Below are 19991 nucleotides of genomic sequence, written 5' to 3'. Positions count from 1 at the left end.
CACCTTACTTCTCCTCCTTCCACTTTATCTCTCCTCCATCCACTCTACCTCTCATTCATCCACCCTACCTCTGCCGCCCCTCCATCCGCCCTACCTCTACCACCCCTCCATCCACCCAAACCTCTACCTCCCCTCCGCCCTACCTCTTCTACATCCCCCTACCTCTCCTCCCTCTACCCTACCTCTCCTCCATCCACCCTACCTCTCCTCCATCCACCCTATCCCTCCTCCATCCTCCCTACCTCTTCTCCATCCTCCCTACCTCTCCTCCATCCACCCTACCTCTTCTCCACCCACTCCACCTCTCCTCCATCTAACCTACCTCTCCTCAATCCTCCCTACCTCTCCTCCCTCTACCCTACCTCTCCTCCATCCACCCTACCTCTCCTCCATCCACCCTATCCCTCCTCCATCCTCCCTACCTCTCCTCCATCCTCCCTACCTCTCCTCCATCCACCCTACCTCTCCTCCATCCACCCTACCTCTCCTCCATCCACCCTATCCCTCCTCAATCCTCCCTACCTCTCCTCCATCTACCCTACCTCTCCTCCATCCACCTTACCTCTACTTCCCCTCCGCCCTGCCTCTCCTCCATCCACCCTTCCTCTCCTCCATCTACTCTACCTCTCCTCCATCCACCCTACCTCTCCTCCATCTACTCTACCTCTCCTCCATCTACTCTACCTCTCCTCCATCTACTCTACCTCTCCTCCATCTACTCTACCTCTCCTCCATCCACCCTACCTCTCCTCCATCCACCCTACCTCTCCTCCATCCACCCTACCTCTCCTCCATCTACCCTACCTCTCCTCCATCCACCCTACCTCTCCTCCATCCACCCTACCTCTCCTCCATCCACCCTACCTCTCCTCCATCCACCCTACCTCTCCTCCATCCACCCTACCTCTCCTCCATCCACCCTACCTCTCCTCCATCCACCCTACCTCTCCTCCATCCACCCTACCTCTCCTCCATCCATCCTACCTCTCCTCCATCCACCCTACCTCTCCTCCATCTACTCTACCTCTCCTCCATCTACCCTACCTCTCCTCCATCCACCCTACCTCTCCTCCATCTACCCTACCTCTCATCCATTCACCCTACCTCTCCTCCATCTACTCTACCTCTCCTCCATCCACCCTACCTCTCCTCCATCTACCCTACCTCTCATCCATTCACCCTACCTCTCCTCCATCCACCCTACCTCTCCTCCATCCACCCTACCTCTCCTCCATCTACTCTACCTCTCCTCCATCTACTCTACCTCTCCTCCATCTACCCTACCTCTCCTCCATCTACTCTACCTCTCCTCCATCCACCCTACCTCTCCTCCATCCACCCTACCTCTCCTCCATCCACCCTACCTCTCCTCCATCTACCCTACCTCTACCTCCCCTCCATCATACCTACCTCTCCTCCATCCACCCTACCTCTCCTCCATCCACCCTACCTCTCCTCCATCTACCCTACCTCTCATCCATTCACCCTACCTCTCCTCCATCTACTCTACCTCTCCTCCATCCTCCCTACCTCTCCTCCATCTACCCTACCTCTCATCCATTCACCCTACCTCTCCTCCATCCACCCTACCTCTCCTCCATCCACCCTACCTCTCCTCCATCTACTCTACCTCTCCTCCATCTACTCTACCTCTCCTCCATCTACCCTACCTCTCCTCCATCTACTCTACCTCTCCTCCATCCACCCTACCTCTCCTCCATCCACCCTACCTCTCCTCCATCCACCCTACCTCTCCTCCATCTACCCTACCTCTACCTCCCCTCCATCATACCTACCTCTCCTCCATCCACCCTACCTCTCCTCCATCCACCCTTCCTCTCCTCCATCCACCCTACCTCTCCTCCATCCACCCTACCTCTCCTCCATCCACCCAACCTCTCCTCCATCCTCCCTACCTCTCCTCCATCTACCCTACCTCTCATCCATTCACCCTACCTCTCCTCCATCCACCCTACCTCTCCTCCATCCACCCTACCTCTCCTCCATCCACCCTACCTCTCCTCCATCTACCCTACCTCTCCTCCATCCACCCTTCCTCTCCTCCATCCACCCTACCTCTCCTCCATCCACCCTACCTCTCCTCCATCCACCCTACCTCTCCTCCATCTACCCTACCTCTCCTCCATCCACCCTTCCTCTCCTCCATCCACCCTACCTCTCCTCCATCCACCCTTCCTCTCCTCCATCTACCCTACCTCTCCTCCATCCACCCTTCCTCTCCTCCATCCACCCTACCTCTCCTCCATCCACCCTACCTCTCCTCCATCTACCCTACCTCTCATCCATTCACCCTACCTCTCCTCCATCTACTCTACCTCTCCTCCATCTACTCTACCTCTCCTCCATCTACTCTACCTCTCCTCCATCCACCCTACCTCTCCTCCATCTACTCTACCTCTCCTCCATCTACTCTACCTCTCCTCCATCTACCCTACCTCTCCTCCATCTACTCTACCTCTCCTCCATCCACCCTACCTCTCCTCCATCCACCCTACCTCTCCTCCATCCACCCTACCTCTCCTCCATCTACCCTACCTCTACCTCCCCTCCATCATACCTACCTCTCCTCCATCCACCCTACCTCTTCTCCATCCACCCTACCTCTCCTCCATCCACCCTACCTCTCCTCCATCTACCCTACCTCTACCTCCCCTCCATCATACCTACCTCTCCTCCATCCACCCTACCTCTCCTCCATCCACCCTTCCTCTCCTCCATCCTCCCTACCTCTCCTCCATCCACCCTACCTCTCCTCCATCCACCCTACCTCTCCTCCATCCACCCTACCTCTCCTCCATCCACCCTACCTCTCCTCCATCCACCCTACCTCTCCTCCATCCACCCTACCTCTCCTCCATCTACTCTACCTCTCCTCCATCTACCCTACCTCTCCTCCATCCACCCTACCTCTCCTCCATTCACCCTACCTCTCCTCCATCCACCCTACCTCTCCTCCATCTACCCTACCTCTCCTCCATCCACCCTACCTCTCCTCCATCCACCCTACCTCTCCTCCATCCACCCTACCTCTCCTCCATCCACCCTACCTCTCCTCCATCCACCCTACCTCTCCTCCATCCACCCTACCTCTCCTCCATCCACCCTACCTCTCCTCCATCCACCCTACCTCTCCTCCATCCACCCTACCTCTCCTCCATCCACCCTACCTCTCCTCCATCCACCCTACCTCTCCTCCATTTACCCTACCTCTCCTCCGTCTACCCTACCTCTCCTCCATTCACCCTACCTCTCCTCCATCCACCCTACCTCTCCTCCATCCACCCTACCTCTCCTCCATCCACCCTACCCCTCCTCCATTCACCCTACCTCTCCTCCATCCACCCTACCTCTCCTCCATCCACCCTACCTCTCCTCCATCCACCCTACCTCTCCTCCATCCACCCTACCTCTCCTCCATTCACCCTACCTCTCCTCCATCCACCCTACCTCTCCTCCATCCACCCTACCTCTCCTCCATCCACCCTACCTCTCCTCCATCCACCCTACCTCTCCTCCATTCACCCTACCTCTCCTCCGTCTACCCTACCTCTCCTCCATTCACCCTACCTCTCCTCCATCCACCCTACCTCTCCTCCATTCACCCTACCTCTCCTCCATCCACCCTACCTCTCCTCCATTCACCCTACCTCTCCTCCATCCACCCTACCTCTCCTCCATTCACCCTACCTCTCCTCCGTCTACCCTACCTCTCCTCCATTCACCCTACCTCTCCTCCATCCACCCTACCTCTCCTCCATTCACCCTACCTCTCCTCCATTCACCCTACCTCTCCTCCATCCACCCTACCTCTCCTCCATCTACCCTACCTCTCCTCCATCCACCCTACCTCTCCTCCATTCACCCTACCTCTCCTCCATTCACCCTACCTCTCCTCCATCCACCCTACCTCTCCTCCATTCACCCTACCTCTCCTCCATTCACCCTACCTCTCCTCCATCCACCCTACCTCTCCTCCATCTACCCTACCTCTCCTCCATCCACCCTACCTCTCCTCCATTCACCCTACCTCTCCTCCATCCACCCTACCTCTCCTCCATTCACCCTACCTCTCCTCCATCCACCCTACCTCTCCTCCATTCACCCTACCTCTCCTCCGTCTACCCTACCTCTCCTCCATTCACCCTACCTCTCCTCCATCCACCCTACCTCTCCTCCATTCACCCTACCTCTCCTCCATTCACCCTACCTCTCCTCCATCTACCCTACCTCTCCTCCATCTACCCTACCTCTCCTCCATCCACCCTACCTCTCCTCCATTCACCCTACCTCTCCTCCATCTACCCTACCTCTCCTCCATCCACCCTACCTCTCCTCCATTCACCCTACCTCTCCTCCATCCACCCTACCTCTCCTCCATTCACCCTACCTCTCCTCCATCCACCCTACCTCTCCTCCATTCACCCTACCTCTCCTCCGTCTACCCTACCTCTCCTCCATTCACCCTACCTCTCCTCCATCCACCCTACCTCTCCTCCATTCACCCTACCTCTCCTCCATTCACCCTACCTCTCCTCCATCTTCCCTACCTCTCCTCCATCTACCCTACCTCTCCTCCATCCACCCTACCTCTCCTCCATCCACCCTACCTCTCCTCCATTCACCCTACCTCTCCTCCATCTACCCTACCTCTCCTCCATCCACCCTACCTCTCCTCCATTCACCCTACCTCTCCTCCATCTACCCTACCTCTCCTCCATCCACCCTACCTCTCCTCCATCCACCCTACCTCTCCTCCATCTACCCTACCTCTCCTCCATCCACCCTACCTCTCCTCCATTCACCCTACCTCTCCTCCATCCACCCTACCTCTCCTCCATCCACCCTACCTCTCCTCCATCTACCCTACCTCTCCTCCATCTACTCTACCTCTCCTCCATCTACTCTACCTCTCTTTTTTCACCCTACTTTTACCTCCCCTCCACCTCTAGGAGTTTATTTTATCATTATTTTCTCTCTTCCCTATACATTTCCCTTTCTCTCGCTTTTCCTTTTCCTCCCTCCCTCTTTTTGTGTTTACTTTTCTTTTCTATCTGACCTCCCCTCACCTATCTCTCTGCTCTCTCTCTCTCTCTGTATACATCTTTATATAAACCTTACGTAGACCATTTACATGCATACATACATGGTTTGTGTGTGTGCGTGTGTGTGTGTTTATTTCTAAGATTGATTTTTATTGTTTGGAATTATTAAAAAACAACTATTGGAGAAAAAAGTGTGTGTGTGTGTGTGTGCGTGTGTGTGTGCGTGTGTGTGTGGTTTTGTGCGGGTGTATGATATAACACACCCGCACCCACACACGACCCCACCATCATATGAAGGCCTATACACACACGAATCAATTTCATATCCTCCCGAGAAGAGCATGAAGAATGTTAAACTTATAATAAATAATAACGTGACATGTAAGAAAGAAATACAAATGAGCCACTTGAGTTTTTTTTTTTTTTTTTTGCAAATATTTATTTTCATGATCATAAACATATTAATCACCTCTACTAGCAATTTCATCATTACCCCTTCCCGAGAGAAAGATGTGATATATCCTTAAAAGAAACAAAACTAATGAATATGTAATGATGATTTTCGAATCATCCAAGATTTCGTTATATGTACAGTGTCGAGCAAATAAACTACATTATACAATCGGAAAAGAGTGTTATCCCATTCTCAACCGGAGACAGGTAGTTCTTGGGATTGAGAAAATTTAACGGTCAATGGTTTAAATAAGATACTGTTAATACACAGTTCTTCATTTCTGAATCAAAGTTAAAACATGCAGCCGGTTACTCTATTAACAGATCAAAGAATGTTGAACTAAAAAAACCGAGTGATGTAACGTGCACTTGGTTTTCATGTATTCCGTTGCGTTATACCCAATCTCATCTCTTTGATAATCGTATAGAAGAAAATGAACTACATAGAAGCCCTGTATCATCATAAAGAAATTCATTGTTAAGATTGGTCGGCATTCGTTGTCGTTAATAGTAAAAGACTAAAGTCGTTGTCATTTGGCAAGCAGCAGTCCTCAGGACTGTCCTTTAATCCTGCGTGGAATCAGCTTTCTCGTTCCTCTCTACACTTGGTTTGGGTTCGGAGGAGAAGGTCCGCTCTAAAAAGACAAAAGGCAGGATTTGGCTTATAAAGAAAATAGAATTGTGTTGAGCATAGTTACTAGTCTCTTTAGACGACTCATTTGGCTTCAGACAGAATTATGAAAAGGATGTATCATGCTGCTATATTCGCCTATTGAATTCTTAAAGGTAATACAAAGTTTTGGTAAATTTTGAAAATGGGCTGGATATTGATTCCTTACAATTTTGATATATTTGGATGCCCCTGCGGATGTATTATAAGCTCTAAAAAAAAATAGCCCGTGAAACACTTATGATTTCGAGATATAATGAATATCAAAATTTACCGGTGCTCCCGGTAAATTATGATAAATTTCAAATAGCGCCTACGGCCATACAATGATAGCTGCGACCATGAAAATCTCAGAATATGCAGTTGTGATATATAATTTAAAAATGGGGATAGCAAATCGGTAGATTTTAGTCAAGAAATATTTATTATAGCTATATCAATATCTTGACCTTGAGATGGAGCTATACAACATAAAGAGCTTATTATTTAAATTTTCATCACTTTAGACTCGATTTCAACCGCGACAACGATCACTGAATATTGTAGGATCACATATGCTTCCAATATGTTCATAGGAAGCAAATTCATGACCCCCTACCAAAACTTGTAATACCTTTAATATGATATTAAATCGTAATAAGCTTTGCATACTGTCATTGACATGAAACACGGTATATTTTCTTCTTTTTTTTTAATTTATTTTTTTTAACGACTATTTGTCAAAATGAAGAAAACAGCAGTATGACTACAAGGGCAATCTATATTGAAACAGACTTTCTTTTAACAATCGATAAATTTACGACCAACCATTTCCAAGGTAATGTTTCTGAATGCATACTTTTATTGGGAAAACATATTATATGCACAGTTAACAAATTATTTATTCATACCCTTACCAAGTTTTGTCATTTTAAAAATATGTGAAAATTGATCTGTCGCGATTTACGTCTTTTGAGGATGCGACAAAATTATTAAAGCTTACTTCTAAAAATATTTAATAATAATAATAATAATAATAATATTTAATTTTTATATAGCGCTTAATACAAATGTTTCTAAGCGCTTTACAAATATACTATTACCCCGCTGATTGGATTCAGTGCTTGCCCGCACACAACGTGTGCACAATCTCCACTCCCTGGGGAGCATTCCAGCCAGGCGTAATACATGACGCTCAATAACTGTTTGACCAACGGTCGCATCCTACCGGGTACCCATTTAACACCTGGGTTGAGAGTAGCAAGTGCAGGTTAATATCTTGCCAAAGGATATTAGTGAAATACTAGTGAAATAAAGGCCACAACTCAACAATCTAGTCTACCCTTCATTCTTGAGTTGCGAGAAACGTAAGGACAACTGATTTATAAGGGTATCAATAATTAAATTGTTAACTGTACCTCTTTGACTGAAATTTACAAGTAAATATGATCCATTTTATATTTAAGATATAAATACATGTATTCTCTCCTCAAAGTGTTAATACTGTGTCGTTTTTTGTTGTTGTGTGTGTGTTGCTTAGCCTTGTACGGTTCAACTTAATCTCACATTGAGGATAAGAACATTCCACGTTTTTCTCAGATTTTGCTATCTTTCAGAACAGTTTTATGTTCTGAAGGCACTACCCTGTATGTCTATAAGAATACATAACCATAATTGTTTTCATAGAATTTATTATCTGTTATGAATGTAAATAATTTGACTTGTCAGGAGTTTGTCAATTAACCCTTGAAGCAAAAAAGTACCACCTACAATGTATTCCTAAAAATGAATAATTTCAGTCTCACCTGACACACTGCCTGGTAATCCCGGCAGCAATCGCCATAAGTCATGCAAGCAGCATCACAATAGCAGGCTCCAGTGTAAGAACCGCATACACCCTCACATGAACCGCGTTCTCCTTCAGAAACGACAACATTATATTAATGATGATAACATTCGAAGTTCATTTTGCGTTTAATACATCTACAGTGTTTCTAAGCTTTCAACGGAAATGTAATTACTCAGGTAACTGATTCAGACGCTCCCACAACTCAAGCCAGGCGCAATTTTACAATCGTTCACAATGCTGTGGGTTTCCTGTAGACTTGGTGAGCGGGCTTGCTGAGCATACTACAATGTCTTTCGCATCCCAGCATGTACCAATTTATCACCTGGGTGAAGAGAATCATTATATAAAAAATGCCTTGCTGAATGATATAATTCCGTGCCGGCGATCAAACACACGACTATCGCATCTTCAGTCAAATTTAAACTATTCGACTATGATGTGAGGTGTGTGTGCTTGTGTGGAGGGGTGGTATAATTTACATGATTTGTATCCACTCCAACGTCGTTCCCCTTTTCAGGTTTTGCTGAAAAAGGGTGTGATTATCTTCGACACTCCTACTTGAATAGGGTATAACCTTGTTACATAACCTAATATATAAAAGAGGTGAATAATCTACTAACCTGATGGAGGGGGTCCACTGGGAGGCGGCAGAGGGGTAGAGCTGTTGCTTGGCGGTGGAGAAGGAGGGGCCGAACCGTTGTTTGGCGGTGGAGAAGGAGGGCCAGAACCGTTGTTTGGTGGAGGAGGAGGAGGGGCCGAACCGTTGTTTGGTGGAGGAGGAGGAGGGGCCGAACCGTTGTTTGGTGGAGGAGGAGGAGGTGAAGAACTGTTGTTTGGTGGAGGAGGAGGAGGGCCAGAACCGTTGTTTGGTGGAGGAGGAGGAGGGCCAGAACCGTTGTTTGGTGGAGGAGGAGGAGGGCCAGAACCGTTGTTTGGTGGAGGAGGAGGAGGGCCAGAACCGTTATTTGGTGGAGGAGGAGGAGGGGCCGAACCGTTGTTTGGTGGAGGAGGAGGAGGGCCAGAACCGTTGTTTGGAGGAGGAGGAGGAGGGCCAGAACCGTTGTTTGGTGGAGGAGGAGGAGGGCCAGAACCGTTGTTTGGTGGAGGAGGAGGAGGGGCCGAACCGTTGTTTGGTGGAGGAGGAGGAGGGCCAGAACCGTTGTTTGGTGGAGGAGGAGGAGGGCCAGAACCGTTGTTTGGTGGAGGAGGAGGAGGAGGGCCAGAACCGTTGTTTGGTGGAGGAGGAGGAGGGGCCGAACCGTTGTTTGGTGGAGGAGGAGGAGGGCCAGAACCGTTGTTTGGAGGAGGAGGAGGAGGGCCAGAACCGTTGTTTGGTGGAGGAGGAGGAGGGCCAGAACCGTTGTTTGGTGGAGGAGGAGGAGGGCCAGAACCGTTGTTTGGTGGAGGAGGAGGGCCAGAACCGTTGTTTGGTGGAGGAGGAGGAGGGCCAGAACCGTTGTTTGGTGGAGGAGGAGGAGGGCCAGAACCGTTGTTTGGTGGAGGAGGAGGAGGGGCAGAACCGTTGTTTGGTGGAGGAGGAGGAGGGCCAGAACCGTTGTTTGGTGGAGGAGGAGGAGGGCCAGAACCGTTGTTTGGAGGAGGAGGAGGAGGTGAAGAACCGTTGTTTGGTGGAGGAGGAGGAGGGCCAGAACCGTTGTTTGGTGGAGGAGGAGGAGGGCCAGAACCGTTGTTTGGTGGAGGAGGAGGAGGGCCAGAACCGTTGTTTGGTGGAGGAGGAGGAGGGGCCGAACCGTTGTTTGGTGGAGGAGGAGGAGGGCCAGAACCGTTGTTTGGTGGAGGAGGAGGAGGGGCCGAACCGTTGTTTGGTGGAGGAGGAGGAGGTGAAGAACCGTTGTTTGGTGGAGGAGGAGGAGGGCCAGAACCGTTGTTTGGTGGAGGAGGAGGAGGGCCAGAACCGTTGTTTGGTGGAGGAGGAGGAGGGCCAGAACCGTTGTTTGGAGGAGGAGGAGGAGGTGAAGAACCGTTGTTTGGTGGAGGAGGAGGAGGGCCAGAACCGTTGTTTGGTGGAGGAGGAGGAGGGCCAGAACCGTTGTTTGGTGGAGGAGGAGGGCCAGAACCGTTGTTTGGAGGAGGAGGAGGAGGTGAAGAACCGTTGTTTGGTGGAGGAGGAGGAGGGCCAGAACCGTTGTTTGGTGGAGGAGGAGGAGGGCCAGAACCGTTGTTTGGTGGAGGAGGAGGAGGGGCAGAACCGTTGTTTGGTGGATGAGGAGGAGGACCAGAACCGTTGTTTGGTGGAGGAGGAGGAGGGGCCGAACCGTTGTTTGGTGGAGGAGGAGGAGGTGAAGAACCGTTGTTTGGTGGAGGAGGAGGAGGGCCAGAACCGTTGTTTGGGTGTGAGTGGTTACCGGTTCCATTACCTGGCCTTAGTGGAGGTGGGCCGGTGCCGTTGCTTTGGTGTGAGTGGTTAGCGGTGTCATTATCTCGGGGTGGTGGAGGAAGACCATCTAAAAAAAAAAAATACAGTTCTTTATTAAATATAGTAAACGTACACGCATCTTACTCGTCTCCTACATATATAAACTGTATACACTGAATGATCGCACAATAATCAGTGCCAGTGTTATCTTTCGAAAAAATTGCAATTTAAAATAAAACGATTACGAAGTATCCAAAGTTCCCCATACTGATGATTAAAACGCGTTCGTACTTACGATACTGTGCGGCACAAACAGCAGCAAGGACCAGGATGACCAAGAGTCTGCTGAGAATGATTCGGCCTGCCATGATGAGATTGATGATATCAGCTTGGAGTGGTCTTTGGTTGCTTGTGATCAGTATGAACACTGACTATGGCTTTCATGATGCCATCAGCCCTCTATTTATACATTTTCTACATTTGAATTCTCTTATGGAAGGTCTTGATTTCAAGACACAATGTATAACAAACCACAGGTGTTCACATGTACTATTTTTAGATCATGACTCATTTACGCTAACATCCCTTCTAACTTTGCTAAGTATTAGGCGTTTCTGCTCGTTGTCCATCTGTTCGTGTTTGGTTTATCTATATCGTCTGATGGATATTATTTTATTTATTCGTTTATTTATGAGCGCACGTCAGCATAATTTTCATATTTAGATTCAACATAAACTTTAGAGACGTCTTGAGTTGCAATTGCGTAGTGTACGCTTTGTAAGCCAATAAATAGTTGGGGTGTTGCCATCGCAGGATGGAACCGGTCTTATTCGGCGGATGACATGGCTGCTAATTAAGTTGAGGGTGTTGAGAGTCTCCTCCCCCCCCCCCCTCTCTCTCTCTCTCTCTCTCTCTCTCTCAGGTTTTTTCTTCTTCTTCTGCATTTCGATTAGGGCGTATCCGGACAGGACATCTACCCCCTGGACATCCACCCCCTGGAAAACCATCCCCAGTCAACTATCCCCTAGGACAAATACCCCCTAGGACAACTACCCACTAGGGTAACCACTCCTAGGACGACTATCCCCAGGAAAACTACCCCCGGACAACTACCCCTCAGACAACTACCCACTAGGGCAACCACTCCTAGGACGACCATCCCCAGGAAAACTACCCCCGGACAACTACCCCTCAGACAACTACCCCCTAGGACAACTACCCCCTAGGACAACTACCCCCTAGGACAACTACCCCCAGACAACTACCCGCCAGACAACTACCCCTAGGCTAGTTAACCAGGGGGTAGTTGATCTGGATAGTTGTCGTTTGGGGGTAGCTGTCTGGGGGTATTTGTCCGGGGGTACTTGTCCTAGGAGTAGTTGTCTGGGGGTAGCTGTCCGGGGGTTAGTTGTCCCGGGGGTATAGTCGTCCTAGAGGGTGGTTGTCCTAGGGGGTAGTTGTCCTAGGGGTAGTTTTCCTAGGGGGTAGTTGACTGGGGTTGTTATCCGGGGGTGGAGGTCCAGGGGTAGGTGTCCTAGAACCCGATTAGGGGGCACGCCCTTTTTATTGTATTTCTTTTTTCATGATTTTACATTTCCTGGCACTTCGGCTAATAATGATGTCCATATCCAATGTGAGACATTCGTGAAATTATTTTAACATCTTTACATCGTTTTTGATTAGATAATAATATCTTTATTAATATGAGTATGGTCATATTTCACACTTGAGACGTCATGCTTTTCATAAGAATATTCAGGCTTGTGTGCATTCATCACTGAGTCATCTTCATGTTTATCAGATACGGCAACCTCCCCCTTCATTTACACGCCCTTGTACAAACACGCACATGTCTACAAACAGGTATGTGTAACCATTTAGTTTGAAAGATAATCTTTCGCGGATCTACATATAACATCGCCTTGAAACTATCTAGTTAAAATGCTTAAAGATGAAGTTGAGTTCTGGTCATGCGATTGCATTGTGAAAGAAACTGTAGAATCGATCAGAAAAGGTAAATCTTCTATCATATCAATATTGGTGTGTACTGCAAGGTTCTAGAATTATCAAAATGATAAGAAATTTTTCCTAGTCTTGGTAAAGTTACAAGCACTGTTCACCTAAATATGTATATGGGACTACACGAACATGTGGCCTAAAAATGACGCCCCGATGTCTATGCTCTTACATGTCTTATTTAGAATATTAAGGTATTTTGAAAAGCTTCTGATTTTCTTCCACACTTGCATAATAACAATGATAACGCTGACAAATTATTTTTCACCTCTTCCTAGAACTGAACCTTCTCTTTAAGTTAACAACAGGTTGCTCCAGTCGCACGATATGTTTATTATTCCAAAGTAGATTCAACTTGTGCTGAATTTTTTTGACTGATCAGCACTCCTGATAAACCAGCAGTGCATGAATAAGAATTATCCCCGGTATTACATACAATTTTAGTGCAGATTACTAATCTCAAGGCCATAGGCGACTGTCAAAGTATTGAAAATTGTCATCTGATTACAGAGACGACTCTATCTGAAGCTCTAAATAGTGCAAAGAGATCATTATGCTGAAATACATGAAATACATTTTATTTCTTTTTATTTCTGTCCCGCCCTTTTGCTCCCCCCCCCCCCTCTCTCTCTCTCTCTCTCTCTCTCTCTCTCTCTTTCTCTCTTTTTCTTTCTCTGTTAAATAGAACCTCCCAATAAACATCATTATTAATATTTACAAGATTGTTGATTGCTGCCCTATCGAGTTGACAACAGCCTTTGACTTTCTCCGTTATCGATTACAAATGGCAATGGATTTATATGAATTTTTAAAACTATTTCTCTGTTTTTGGCGCAGATTGTTCTTACTTTATTCTGATAATTGTATTTAAAGTTTAACTATAAAGTAGAATTCTACTGGAGCGATTCGGCCTACACTGAGAAAGAAATTGTTCATAAAAATGTATTTATTGCTCTGAAGACTAGGAATCAGTGGTGGCGATCCCGGGGGGGGGGGGGGGGGGGGAGGGACGGGGGGGGGGGGGGGGGGACACACCCCCTCAATTTTTTTAGGGGGGATCGTCCCCCCCCCCCCCCCCCATGAAAAATTGAAGAAGTGAGAAAAAAAGTGTATAGCAAATACTGACTAAAGACTGCAACAAACTTTTAGGCTCTGGAGGGCCCTAGAGTGCAGCGTTTAGACAAATAAAAATGCAAAAATCTTCTCGCTCCGGAGCTATGCTCCCCCGCATTATATTCTTCGAAGTGTACAGTAAATATTCTAGAAAAGTGAAGTGTGAAAAGGGTGTATTGCTTGTTTTTATACTATTCTTTTGCTAATTAAAGTATGTAATTTGTTAATACAACAAAACTTCAAAAACCTGTGAGGGGATAGTCACTTCCGTAACCTCTACCCCTCTCGTTCACTTTGCTCCCTCGCCTTGGTGTAATGATAAGGGGGGGGGGGGCTTGGGGCAGTTACCCCCTAATAAAATTCAAACTTGATTTATTTCTAACTCGATACCAGTGATTTACAAATTTTGCTGAAATGGCATGGTTGTTCCCTGAGCTTCTGGGGGCTCTGCCCCCTGGACCCCACCAAGGGCCCTATGGCTGGCCCCTGTTTGCTCATTTGACTGTGATTGAATGCGTAAAACCCTGAGCTTCCGAGGGGTCTGCCCCCTTGACCTCACAAGGGGCTCTAAGACGAGCCCCTGGATGCTTATCTGACCGTTATTAAATGCCTAAAACCCCTGAGCTTCATGGGCCTACGCCCCTGGACCACACGCCAATTTACGCTCCACTTGCTATGCTCGCTTTGCTCTACCTAATAAAATACTTTAGTCTCCCCCTCTATGAAAAATGTTCCGCGAGGCCTGCATGTACAATGTTAGAGTGGGGATGCGGATTTTTTTCTCCCCCCCAACGTTTTTGTTTAATATACGCCATTGCTCCCCCGTCCCTCGCATTTCGCCCCCCCCCCCCCCCGGTCATGAAAATAAATCGCTGCCCCTGCTAGGAATGATGTGAATGAAGGACAACATCGATTAGATCTTGCTAAAGATCATGACATATTAGTATTGAGTAAAAATTGTACTTTGAAAGGGTGTGGAATTACTTTACTTGGGCGTATACGAACATGGGCGTGTAAACACAATTTGGGGACTGTGTGTCCTAACCTTCAGTGTGGATATGATTGTGATGTTTGAATCATGGAACATTCCAAATGAATGACTCAATGTCTGTCAGTTTCAGTATCATTATTACCCCCTCCCCCCCCCTCCCCCCCCTCTCTCTCTCTCTCTCTCTCTCTCTCTCTCTCTCTCTCTCTCTCTCTATCTCTCTCTCTCTCTCTCTCTCTCTCTCTATATATATATATATTTAATTTGTTATTTATCAGTGTGGTCTAACGTGTTTGAAGATGAATATTAAAAGTATCGGAATTTCCGTCCATATACTATTTTCAATATAAAATCGAGCTGTTAACGTTTTTGTTAATGTTCGAACGGATTCACGTCAAACATCTTTCTGTCAGAAATATATTTTTAGTTTTTATATTATGCACTATTATTTGAAAATGGTAAATAAATAAATGAATGCATTCTGATTGGCTCCTCCCTCGTACCCTTTTCCTACGTCATCCTTTTTCTCACTCTTTATTTTGACTATATCTAGGCCTATATATTTAGGGAAAGAAAGGCTACGTTTTGCAGGCCATAGCTGTAGGAACATCAATGAACAAATATCTCAGCTTTTACTCTAGAAACCTAAACACGGGAAGAAGAAACCTGGAAGACCTCATCTTACCTATACAGACCTACTCAAGAAGGATACGGGACTTGAACTGTCAGAGGTAAAAGCAGCCATGCTGGACAGGAATGTGTGGAAGGCCATCACAGCTCGGGCAGTTGACCCGACTTAAGCAAGTAAGCATATTCTTTATGAATAAGGATAATTGAAGAATCTAACCCCTCAAAAATGACGAAAAATAAGAAGTGATTATGTTATATAAATTTTTATTCTGTAAAAATCTAATCTTTAATATTTACATATTTTATCCAAAGAAAATGGAATTAATATAATAGGCCTAACACATTGAGGACAAAATAGGAGACTGCATTGAAGCTAAGTGATAAAATGTCTAGCTTCTATTAATTGCAATTTAATATTACCCAATGCTACCTAGTGAGGTGAATAATTAAAGCAAATAAAGGAAAAACAGTTTAACCCAAAATGGCCTTACCACTAAGCTGATTTTGTTTTGTTACGACGGGCACATAAAACTCAACAACAAAAAAAACACGCAAACACAAGAAATGTTCCAGAAAATTATACACAATTAGTATCTACAAATGCTTTTTTTCCATTGAATATCTAAAATATATGTATTCAATGGTGTTATGTGGTCTGTTATCGGTTAAAAATAAAGGCGAGTTGAAACAGTAAAGAATAATATAATGATAGTACTCACGCTATTAATAAAAATAATAAAAGTAGTAATAATTATAGTAAAATCAATAAAGATAATAATATCAGTATTAACCAAATAGTAACATTAATGATAAAAGACAGTAATACTTTAATGAAATTAATAATAATAGCAATGAAAATTTAAAATAATTACAGTTATAGTTATAATAATGCTTAAAAAACTGTTTTAATAATATCAATAATATAAGTAATAATAATATCAATAATATAAGTAATAATAATAGGAATAATATTAGTATTACAAATAGCAATAATATTAGTAATACTAATAGCACTAATATTAGTAATAATAATAACCTAAAACAAGAACATTATAATAATATTATTGATAATACTACTACTAATAATAGTAATACTAACAATAGTTATAATAATAGTAATGATATTAAAAAAATCAAGATATCAGGAACAATAGTAATACTGATGATAATATCAATAATAATAACAGGAATATTACATTACACCGTATAGCCTATAATCTGTCGGTTCGGCAGAGTGGCTGAGGTATTTTTTTTATATTGCATTTGTTTTCCTAATGTATTATCATTGATCATCACTCATTCTGGATTGTCAAGCTATGTAAAGTTATTGTTCTTCTGGCAATGCTACGAATTTTAACATTCCTTTGTATTTGATATGATTGACAAAGCAACAAATGGTCTGATTTTATTTGATATTGTTAATTGCCATTTTGTTATAACTGGGTTCTGCCCATCAGCAATCTCTCTAATTTTTCCTACCATTTTAATTGTATTTCATTGCTGTATTTGCCCTTGTATTCACATTGTTTTAAGATGGAAAATAAATTAAGTGAATAGAGCGTTGCTTGCTAAAATTTGAGTTTATAAAATTTATTCTTATAGCTGGCGCTGTTCATGTTTGACTCGTATTCATCACTGACTGCCAAAATTAAATCACTGATCTTTTCTTTAAAGGTACTACGTCGAGATCAGTGGATTTCATCCGTATTCTTTGAACGAACCGTTTTACTTAAAGCACAACTTAGACCCCAAACTGAATCGCTTTAAAATGATTAAATTAGAAGAAATAGCATTAGCCTGCAGTAATGCCTGTAGGAGTGACACTGAAACTGGACATGCAATCGCTTAGACATCGAATGCATGAAATAAGATTATGCTGGCGTGAATTTATGGGCAGACGCGAATACATATGAATGTGGAGATGAAGGGAAGTGAAATGGGAAAATAAGATGGGCCAACCTTCAGTAAGATTCACTTATATCATAAGTAGGTTATGAATGTTAGGTTTCCATGGGAGAAAATTCGGCTTACACCCAGTAAATAGAGATCGCGTGCCCAATCTGGTAATTAATAAAATGGGTGTTGGGTGGAAGCCGAAATCATTTTACAAATAAGTATGTTGCATAATGTATGTTGGGCAATGCCCACCCATGTTTGTATTGTCAGGCATTTGCGTCCATGTAACTCGGTTAAGTTTCTATCTAACGCCCTTTTTGCTCCAAACAGACGATAAGCAAGGCGAACAAGGCATAGCTATGCATGATGTGGGATAAGAACAAAAATCAAGTGTATAATAATAATAATGATAACAATAATAATGATAATAATATCGATAATTTAGAATATTTAAAACCAAAATTATCATAAGGCTTACCACATCACAGAATGTGAAGAAGAAACGTAAAATCCATTGACGCATCAAGTTGGAAATAAATCGCATCTAGTTACTGAGGGAAGAAGTAGGCCTAGGCCTATATTTTAAAGACTGTCTGCAGTAGTTTGGCCAGGATGAATCAGACCTCTCTGCAAGGTCACTGACAGTTGGTTATCTCATCAAATCATCTCTCAATTAACATAGGGAAAATGGGATCATGGGGACCAACGGGTACCTCTTATATTATGTTTGCTACATAGAGGGCGCAAGTAGCTACAACTATAGTGTAGTTCCGCTTAAGGGACCTTTTGGAAGAGGCAATACAGTTTAATTCTATGATGGAAAATGGGAACATTGTTCCATGTATCGGGTTTGGAAATTAAACACCAGTAGGGTATCAAACGATATGGTGACGTTGATTAACAACCATTATTGATTGCTGAACATTATCAAGATCTGTGCCGCTTAAAGCTTATCTGCACTAGTTTATAGAAGGGATTAGACTACCTTACAAGGTCACTGGACAGGTGGTTATCTCATCAACTCAGTTCTCAAATAACATAAGAAAAAGAGGATCATGGGGGACCAATGGTCACCGATTAGGCATTGTTTTCTATGTAGAGGGAGCAAGTAGCTACAAGTAGGACAGTGTGCCTTCAAAAGAAACTGTGATCATTAGCAATACAGTGGTCCCACCTCATGGTACAGACTAGACCATTATTAAAAATATTTCAGGAAACCAATCAAGGCAACACACTTTGGGCTGTAGATGATGACGCCGGAGCTGTAGCACCATTGCAGATTGATGTTAATCAGTAACATGTTGATAGAGGAAGAAAGAAAGAAACTATTAACTAGAGAGCGTTCAAACTCGGACTGAAAGATGCAATTTATCTTCTTGCAGCCGAAAACCTGCCAAACCAAGTAGACTACTAGTGCTGTAGAAATACACTCTCATGAACACACTTAACGCACACTTAAAGGCACACTGTCCTACTTGTAGCTACTTGCTCCCTCTATATAGAAAACTTCCCCAGTCGGTGCCTGTTGGTCCCCCATGATCCTCTTTTTCTTATGTTAAATGAGAGCTGAGTTAATGAGCTAGCCACCTGTCTCAGTGACCTCGCTGGCTCACTGGGCGGTCTAATCCCTTCTTGCTGAAGTAGTAAAGCCTACCTTTAACGCTTATAAAGTCGTATACGACCTTTCAAAATGCTCTCTCTCTCTCTCTCTCTCTCTCTCTCTCATTTTCTTTCATTATCCTCACCTCTTTCTCGTTGGTTCTGTCTGCCCCCCTCTCTCTCTCTCTTTCTTTCTTTCTTTCTCCACTCTTCACACGCCTATGTCGCTCTGTCGCTCTGTCTCTCTCCTTCTTCCTCCATCTCCCCCTCTTTCTCTATCTCTCTCTCTCTTTCTTTATTTCTCCCTCTTCACTCGCTTTGTCGCTCAGTCTCTCTCCCCTTCTTCATCCCCCTCTCCCCCTCCCCCTCTCTCTCTCTTTCTTTTTTTCTTTCTCCACTCTTCACACTCCTATGTCGCTCTGTCTCTCTCCCTCTTTCTTCACACCCCCTCTCAGTCTCTCTCTCTCTCTCTCTTTCTTTCTTTCTTTCTTTCTCCACTCTTCACACGCCTATGTCGCTCTGTCTCTCTCCCCTTCTTCATCCCCCACCCCCCCTCTCTCTCTCTCTCTCTCTCTCTCTCTCTCTCTCTCTCTCCTTCTCTCTAATAACGAACAACTAACGAATATAATTTTATCACGATCTAACAATCACATTAATCATATTCCTTTTCACTTAGATAAATCGCAAAACAGATTTAGATTTCCGAAATCAGAACACTGAATTCAAAGGTCTACTCCAATCAAAAATAAGTTGCATTCGACATATATAAGGGATTGAGAACAACAGACAACTCCTATAAAATATATTCTTTTTATTGAACAGAGTATCATTATCTATTTGAGAAAAGTAACCAAGTCTTGCATTATTGGTCTTGCGATTCCGGATGTTCAAAGCATAAGCTTGATTGCATGAAATACAAATTTCCAATAGTGCATCCTAGCTGGAGGTTCTTTGATTCAAAGGGAATGGGGAAGTCTCTCCCTGGAAAGTCTGTCAAAGTGGTCCGTCACTCCTCTTCAAAATCTAAAAATTGCCAGTACGTAAATAAACGATTCAAAGCTGTTCAACCCCGTTGAGAGAACGAAGAAAGGGACTTATATTTTCCGGTGTGGTCCTAGCTTGTTCCCCAGGTCTTGCCTCCCCCCCCCCCGAGTCCTGCCCCTTCCCAACCATCCCCACCATTTTACAGTATCGAGACTCTTGGCCGAGCCTGTTCAGCACACACACTTTCAAAAATGCTCCGCCTTCCTCGCATTTTATTGTTGTGCAATCGATTGTAAATAAGCTCCGACTTATTTTTGCCAGGTATTTATGCCGTTAAATGACTTTACAATCAAGAGGTAAATGTATACCTTTTT

At 44.8% G+C, this 19991-nt stretch overlaps 1 protein-coding gene across 1 annotated transcript; it reads left to right on the top strand.

Annotated features, from left to right (window-relative positions):
* Positions 1–1208: 1208 nt before the first annotated feature.
* LOC115922828 lies at positions 1209–15308 on the top strand (the record flags this gene model as incomplete). Its single annotated transcript, XM_030982537.1, has 4 exons — positions 1209–1268; positions 1649–1693; positions 2354–2401; positions 15150–15308. Coding segments are annotated over 4 exons (312 nt in total), but the record flags the coding sequence as incomplete, so codon positions are not given.
* Between the last annotated feature and the right edge of the window lie 4683 nt (positions 15309–19991).

This window comes from Strongylocentrotus purpuratus, unplaced genomic scaffold (genome assembly GCF_000002235.5).
Source record: "Strongylocentrotus purpuratus isolate Spur 01 unplaced genomic scaffold, Spur_5.0 spur5_scaffold_12, whole genome shotgun sequence".
Taxonomy (NCBI): Eukaryota; Metazoa; Echinodermata; class Echinoidea; order Camarodonta; family Strongylocentrotidae; genus Strongylocentrotus; species Strongylocentrotus purpuratus.
This window is presented reverse-complemented; position numbering and strand designations above follow the sequence as displayed.